The sequence below is a fragment of the Numida meleagris genome, chromosome 18, assembly GCF_002078875.1.
Source record: "Numida meleagris isolate 19003 breed g44 Domestic line chromosome 18, NumMel1.0, whole genome shotgun sequence".
Lineage (NCBI taxonomy): Eukaryota > Metazoa > Chordata > Aves > Galliformes > Numididae > Numida > Numida meleagris.
In genome coordinates this window covers 9,616,424-9,623,866 of record NC_034426.1, presented here as the reverse complement: position 1 = coordinate 9,623,866, position 7,443 = coordinate 9,616,424, and the positions used below count along the sequence as shown (strand labels likewise).

Genomic DNA, 7,443 nt, shown 5'->3' with positions numbered 1-7,443 from the left:
CCCCCCCCCCCGGGAGCCCCCCGAGCACGGAGCCGCTCTTTGTTCCGGCGTGACTCATCATCAGCGCGGGGCGATGCAGCAGAAAGGCCGTTTGTGCGTTGTCACCGCGCTGCCGGCAGCCCCGCTCCTCTGCCGTGCACATACACACGCACACACACATGCACAAATCCAGAGCTCCTTTGTCTATGTTATTTGCAAACTCCAGAGACGCTGGACATGAATTAGAGAGTGTCTGATTGTTCCAAATTGAGGTTAACATTTTATAATCGAAGAAAAACATTATATGCTCTAAAAAATATAACCACGAGCAACTAATATTTGTTTCCTTATTTTTTCCCGCATATATATTCCTCTGCTGTGCTCTCTGCTTTGCTCCTGCTGCCCATGTTGATAAACCTCTCGTTTGTCTCAAAATTTGCAGCACAGCGCAGATCCAGCGGTGCGCAGGGTTTCTGTCCCATCCCGTGGCACTGCCGCTGCGGCACACACCTGGGTTGTGTGGGATGTCCCCTGCTATGTGTGCTTGGGGGATTTCCCATTGGGGCAGCCCAGAACAGCCCTTAAAGATGCTGAAATGTGCACGCAGGGTTGTCTTGTCTTCTTTCCTGCTTCCTGTGCCTGGATTGCTGTCTGATTTGCAGCGTTGGCTGTGCTGAAGGTTAGAGACTGCTCCCCCGGTTGCTGGTGGTGTGGGGACGGCAGTGGTGCTGCAGGAGCTGCGGGCAAGCCCTGGGTTGCAGAGCACTGGGTAACTCATGAAGTCTCCAGACCAACCCCTGCGTGTACGTGCAGCTCCAGATACTCTCACTTTTCCCAGGGCAGCACAAAGCATTCCCTAATTCTGCTGATCCAGCACGTTGGTGTGGTCACATTGCCGTGGAAGAAGTTCTGGGGGGGGCTGGCACGAATCAGTGTTGGTGTTGGTGCTCCGGGCGGGCGTCTTCCTTGGAGAGCTGTGTGCCCAGCGGGAGCACCTCACCGGTGGCAATGTGCTGCGGGCCTGGCTGTGATATGGGATGGCTTCTCATCCATTTGCACTGAGCTGAGCAAACCAAGATCATGCCATGCGTTTTGAACGAGGAACACGTGTTTAGTGCCCATGGGAGATGCTGTAGGTTCAGAGTTTGGTTACGGAGATGGGCAGAGCTGTGGTGATGTTGTAAGCTGTGGGAGGACGTGGCCAGCTTTGGCTCTTCCATAGGGGAGACCACGCATGGAACCTGGAAGAAAACACTGGGAAATTGTGGCACTGCAACTGCAGTGACATCCATGCAGACACGGAGCTGGCGTGGGTAACAGTGTTGCTACTGCTGAGGGGTGATGGGCGAAGGCTTCTGACTGCTGTGCACATGGGTCGTGTGTTGATGAGCAGATACTGTTCAATTTTTCTTATTTATGGAAGTAGGATTTTGAAAGGTAGTTTTATATTTCCCTTCGTTCCACTGGAGAGGGCTGGTGAGTGTGAGCATCCAATGACAACAGCTCCTGCACAGCCCTGGCACAAAAGTCCGGCAGCATGCTGTCCTGGTCATGGGAACCCAGGAGCATTACATGAGCTCCAGACCAGCGAGGCACTGTGATTAGTGCAGGGGTCTGGTTCTGCCGTGACTCATTGTGTGGCACAGAGTCACCCAGCCCGTATCTGCTTTGGCTCCAGCTGCTGCAGAGTGCAGGCAGTGTTCCACTCGGCTCCGAGCTCAGTGCTCCGCTCACGCGATGAGGCTCAGGTCGGGTCCCAGAGCCTGGGCTCTGTTTCCGCTCGAGAACATGGGTTTACCACTCTTTTCTGACAGTTTCTTTCATGTGCCCTGTAGAAGATGGGACTGGGTCCTGGCTGCCCTCCGCGCCATGTCCTGCTGTGACCACAGAAACTGTTCAGCTTGAAAATAACTGCTCATCAGAATACGTTACTTTCTGTTTCTTAAAAATGCTGATGCCTAGCAGAAAAGCCCTGAGATGGCTCCTTACATCAGCAGAGCTGAGTGACCGTGTGCCCAGGTGAAGCTGCGCTGACGGCGGAGCAGCCCCAGTCGGCCACGGGCTGCGCTGTGTGCGGCCGGAGCTGTCCATGGAGCTCAGCGCAGCCTGGGCAGGGGGTGCTGGCCGAGGTGGGATTGGTTTTCTGGCAGTCGTGTTCCGTTTTCTCTTCCCTTGCTAAGTACCTCATTTCTTTCTTCTCTCGTCTAAGAAATGTAACTGAAGCGCAGCTACACTGACCCACTGGGACTGAGGGAGGGTTTCAGTTAAGCACTGGAATAATAAACTTAGGCATGATATAAATTGTCCGTGGAGATGTGAGCAGTTGTTGCTTTGAGAACCGTCTGTCAGGTGTTATTTAGGAACGGTTGGTTCTTGTTTGGGGCTCGGAAGGCAAGCCACAAGGTTTCTTGAGGCCTTCCCTACCTTCCCGTGTTCCTCCATGGCTTTGGTGGAGGGAAGAGCTCGGTCCCTGGCAGGAGCACAGCGTGCCCGCACCCTGCTCCCTTACCCAGCAGACGATCATCTCATTGCTTCTCTGGTTTATCTCAGGTTCGGATGCTGGGGTCACTGCGGTTTCTGGGAGCTGCGGATAGGCCCATCCCACTGATGTCAGTGTTGGTTGGTGCTACAGAGGCACAGTTTGCACGAAGGCTGATTTTGCTTTGCTCTTACTGATAAGACATGAATGTGTCATAATCATCTGGCTGAGAAAATGGAGATTAGAGGTTGTTGTTGTTCACAGTGAATGGTGACACCTGCAGAGAAGGTGTGGGAAGTGTGCATGACGTCAGCGAGGTGGCTCGGCACCGTCCGGGCTGGGCCTGGAGGTGTTTGGTACTGGACGCAGATCCCAGGAGGGCTGGCTCGGCGCTCCCAGGGCAGTGCCACCAGCCTCAGACCCCTCAGTGTAAAGCGTTTCCCATCTTTTGTCGCCAGCGCACTTGTGACATACAGCTTCGCCTTTCCGTAAGGATGCAGTGTCTGTGCTAGGATAGCAGGGCACCGTGGCACAGGCTGACGCCCAGGCTCGGTTCCCAGCAAACGGCAGCTGGTGGGAGCTGGGGAGGGTGCGGGGTGTGGGGCTGGGGGCTGCGGTCCCCGCACTGGGGGTGGGGCGAGGGGCATCGTGCTGCTCGTGGAGCCGGGGAGCGCTGTGCTGGTGCTGCTGACGTCATCTGCAGATCAGAGGCGTGCAGATCAGGGCTCGCGCTGTGCCGGCACTCCGGCTCGTTTCCAGGCACCGGGAAGCGCCGCGGCTGTTCCCTGCCGTATCCTCTTATGTCAGCAACATTTGGATGACTCAGCCCTGATTCAGTCTGCGCTTTCCCTGTGCTGTGCCTGGCCTCCTCTTGCAAGTGCGGCCCAGAACAGCCTCTGCTGTATGGAGGAATGAGGAAGCAGAGCCTCGTTTATTTGATAATGAGCAATCAAAGGCATCGTGCTACTCCATGTAGTGCTGGGGTGACAGTGGGATGGGGAACAGGAGCTCCCCATCTCCCCTGCCTTCTTCAGCCCATCCCCCACTTGGCTGGGGAGGCCCGTGCCGAAGCGCTGGCAGCAGTGATGCGCAGTGGCTGCTGTCACCCCCAGGGTGTGTGCAGCAGCTGAGCTGGAGCACTGCCTGGCAAAACGCTGGGACAGGCATTGCCGGACAGCTGGGCTCAGGTCTGTTCTTGACCCTTCTCGGCAGGGTCTGTCTGAAGTTTTCCTCCTGACTTCTGCCAGTGCTTAGAAGGCAGTGCCAAGGCCTAGACGGCAGCTTTGCCTCAGAGAAGCTTAAGTGGGAGTGTTCACCATTAGAAGTGCAGAGCATCTGCAGCTGATGGCAGAGATTGTCAGGGGCCCAGAGAACACTTGGGCTTCTCTTACCAGAATCAGCAGGAGTCAGCACTGTGGCTCTGCCTGTGCACAGCTGTTGGCATGGGTAAGGTGCTCTGAGTACATCTGACCATCTCTAAGCAGACTCAGAGGTAAGGTGCTTGATTTTTCAATGGCACCGCCACTGATAAATTATGAATATTGATTATGTCCTCAGTGCAAAATAGGAGCATTAAAGATAGCATTAAAATCCCTTTAGAGGAGTGCTCATGGGTGCACTTGCAGAGTGCCACAGGCATGAGCTGCTGTACCCTGACCACTGCCGGCCCCAGCACCTCCTCTGTCAGCCTGTGTGCTGCTGTGGGTGAGAGATGCTCCCTGGACAGGCAGAGGGAGGAGATAATTTTAAACCTGGCAGATTATTCGGTAACGAAGTTAAGAGTCCCTGGCACCGTGTATTCCTGGACCTCTAGGCCCCAGAATAGCAGCAGCTTGCTGGGCAGGGATTGCTGACCCTGTTTCTCTGCTCTTCTGTGACAAGATTGACTGTGTCCTCCCATTGCTGCTGGTGTTGCTGTCACCCACGTTACTTGTGGGTGGTGAGGCTGAAGGCTGCAGCTGCATTCACAGAGGTGTGGGTGGGTGCGAGCCTTGCAGCGCTGCATCACTCTTTGCTCTGTTCAGCCCTGTGAAGGAAAGCCAGGGAACTTATTTCCTATGAGAAAATAAAGAGCTCTGAGGGGTCTTTTGACAGTGTATTTACTTTGTTTGCAAAGAGAGCAGAAGGCAGAGATTGCCACAGCTTGCACAGCATTGAGGTGTTTGTGTCCTGGGCACAGACTGCTGGCAGGCACTCTGACCCCTCCGAGGAGGGGCTGGTAGCCCAGTGCCCTGTTGCCTGTGAAGTCAGACACAGAAGGCAGCAGCTCACTGGTGTCAGATTTTGGCTAAGGCTATCCTTGAAATGAACCCTCCAGCTCAAGGGAGCTCAATATTTGCAGCACCAAAGGCCTCACTGGCAGCTTGTCAGCAGCCTGAGGGCTGCACCTGCTTCACAGAGACTTCTACGTAAATATTTCTGATCAGCAGTGCACACGTGTAACCATACTTTGCTGTGCCCTTGGCTTGCCCACTGAACAGGAATTATGTGTGGTGGGAGTGTCACTACTGCTCTGCTGATGCTGGGGAGCATTGCTGGCAGCACCAAGGTGGTTCCAGACTGCCCTGCAGCTCCCGTGCAGTGCTGTAGGGCCGGAGCAGTGTGCCTGGCATGGGCACGTTGGGATGTTGCAGCCCTGGAGCAGTGCTGGGGGTTTCTGTCCCTCCCTGGGCTGTACCGCTCCTTGCCCAGCCCATGCCATCCTGGCTTTTCCCTATAGGAGGTCCCAGCTTGAAGCTGCTGTGGGTGTGCTGTTCGTGCAGCTCCATGCAGGTGTCCGGAACGACACCCAGTGAGCTCCATGGGCAGCGTTGGAGCTGTTTGATGGAGGCCGTGTCTGGGTGCTGGGCCCCTGGCGCCGTGGGACTTGGATAAATAAATATCATTGGTGCCATGTTTGCACGATTAGGGCCAGAGGCCTAGATCAAGTTTAATGAGATTTATTTTGCTAGTCGGGCCACACAGATGGCCTGTACTTTGTCTGGGGTTCTAAAAACATACGGGAGCACATACATATCAGAGTGAGTTTTAGGAGCTTGAGTAAAGTCACAGCAACAGCGTGAGGTCAGTGTGAGGCCTGTTGGGTTGGATTTGGCAGCACCACACGGGGCTGCTTAACCCCAGGAGCACTGTCTGGGATGGCTGCAGCCCCACGGCCGCTGTGTTTCCTCTGGCCGCTGCATGTGGCAGGGCACAGGCAGCACGTGCTGCACGCTGGGATGGCCAGGGCAGAGCGAGGGGCTGGTCTGGGCTTTGGGTGCAGTGTGACCTTGGCTTTGGCCCTAAGGCCTCTGGAAGTGCAGGCGGTGCCGTGCTGGCTTTGTAAGGGCTGCAGGTGGGAGACACGGGGGAGCCCAGTTAATGACTGTCTTCTGGTTTATCTTTCAGAAGAGAATGAGAAGCACGAGAAGCTCCGCCTGGAGCGGGAGCAGGAGCAGCGGAAGGCCGGTGTGCCGCGGGCCAACCATGCGGTCCCCCCGGAGGAGCCGCGGGGTGAGCTGCTGGTGCCCATCTCGCCGCCCGCCCCAGCCCCTCCGCCACCCCCGCCGCTGGCGGCCCCCATCTCCGTCATCCCCATCCCGGTGGTTACCAGCCCGCCGCAGCCTGCCGCCCAGGCCGCCCTGTCCCCGCCGCTGGCTCAGCGCCACCCGCCCCTTGTGAGCACTCCCGGCATCACCAAGGAGCCGTCCTCCGTGGCCCCGGTCATCCAGCGGCCGCCGGGCACGCTGCTGCCAGACGGGAAGGCGGGCACGCCGCCGGCGGGCAGCCCAAAGCAGCTGCAGCACTACACGGCGCCCGTCCTGGCCATCTCGCAGCACCACGTGGTCCCGCAGCCCATCCAGCCCCAGCCCATGCCGCACCCGGCCCCACCACTCGGTGCCCTGAAGCTGGCTCCGGCAGAGGACGTGAAACCCAGCGAGCAGAAGAAGAGGCCCGGAGGGTGAGTGTGTGACGGGCGTGCGGCTGCCCAGCACGGGCAGACTGAAGCGGTTCCCAAACGCCGCATCGGCTCTGAGCAGCTGCTGCTTGGTAGAGTTGTCAGATCAGAAATGCTGAGATCAGTGGATGTTTGGATGTCAGGGTTGGTTTGTTTTTTGATAGTAGGTTTTCTCAGCTTGATGTTTTTCATTTTTTTCCCCTGACCACAGTATACAAGTTTGTTTTTTTTCCAAGCCAGAGCAGCGTTAGAAAGCAAGTCCCACGCTGGCTGTCTGACTCCAGGCAGCACCTGATGTTATGTCTGGGCAGAAGATCTCTGCTTACAGTGTTCAGGAGGATCAAGCGGCAGCCTCGGCAGGAGCTGCCTGGAAGCAGGGTTGAGTTCTGGACAGTACTGTCTCCCAGGACAGGGTTCCCTGTGGCTGCTGTTCATTGTTGGTATTGAGGGCCTCCAGAGCATCTGGGGCCAGAGAGTACTCACGGCTGGTGAACCTGTCCCTGCCTGGGACGGGCCTTGTGGCTGGACCTCTTCTGGTTGGTGTTTGTCTCATTGTTCTTGTGGATTTGGGCTGTCTGATGCTCCTTAGGGTATCTGGAGTACAGTGTCCCAGGTACACAGCCCAGTATTATTTCTTGTGCTGTTTCTTATGGACTGGGAGAACGAGTGGTTCCCTTTGGCTTTGCAGCCACCTCACCCGTTCCCGTGCTCCCAGAGTCCTCCTGTCTGCTCTGCTCAGTCCTTCCTCCCATCGCTGTTACCCCTTCCCTGACCATTCCATTGCTGCCTGCACCGAGGGATGTCTCTGTGAGGCTGTGCCCAGAAGGACTGTGCCCACCCGTGGGGTCTCAGGGCTCCGTGCACCTTTGGTGTCAGCCCGGGGTCGGGCAGCAAAGCAGGGGTGCTGGGGCCGTGTGCTGCTGGTGCTGCCTCCTCGCTCACAGTGCTGCTCTGCTCCTCCGCACCCCAGCTGGTGCCAGTGGGAGCTGTGTGGAGCTGCTCTCTGAGTCACTGCCTGCTTGGGAGGGACATTTTGGCCAGGTCAGAA

General features: G+C 56.9%; 1 protein-coding gene across 2 annotated transcripts in view; it reads left to right on the top strand.

The window, feature by feature from the left end:
- MNT (MAX network transcriptional repressor) overlaps positions 1-7,443 on the top strand; it is a 64,141-nt gene that overhangs the window by 39,512 nt on the left and 17,186 nt on the right. The window contains exon 4 of one of the 2 annotated variants that reach the window (XM_021415870.1): positions 5,846-6,398. In XM_021415870.1, the coding sequence (XP_021271545.1) occupies positions 5,846-6,398 (553 nt within the window). Of the gene's footprint in view, positions 1-3,102; positions 6,399-7,443 lie in introns of those variants that run through there. The other variant, XM_021415868.1, reaches the window with a different exon arrangement.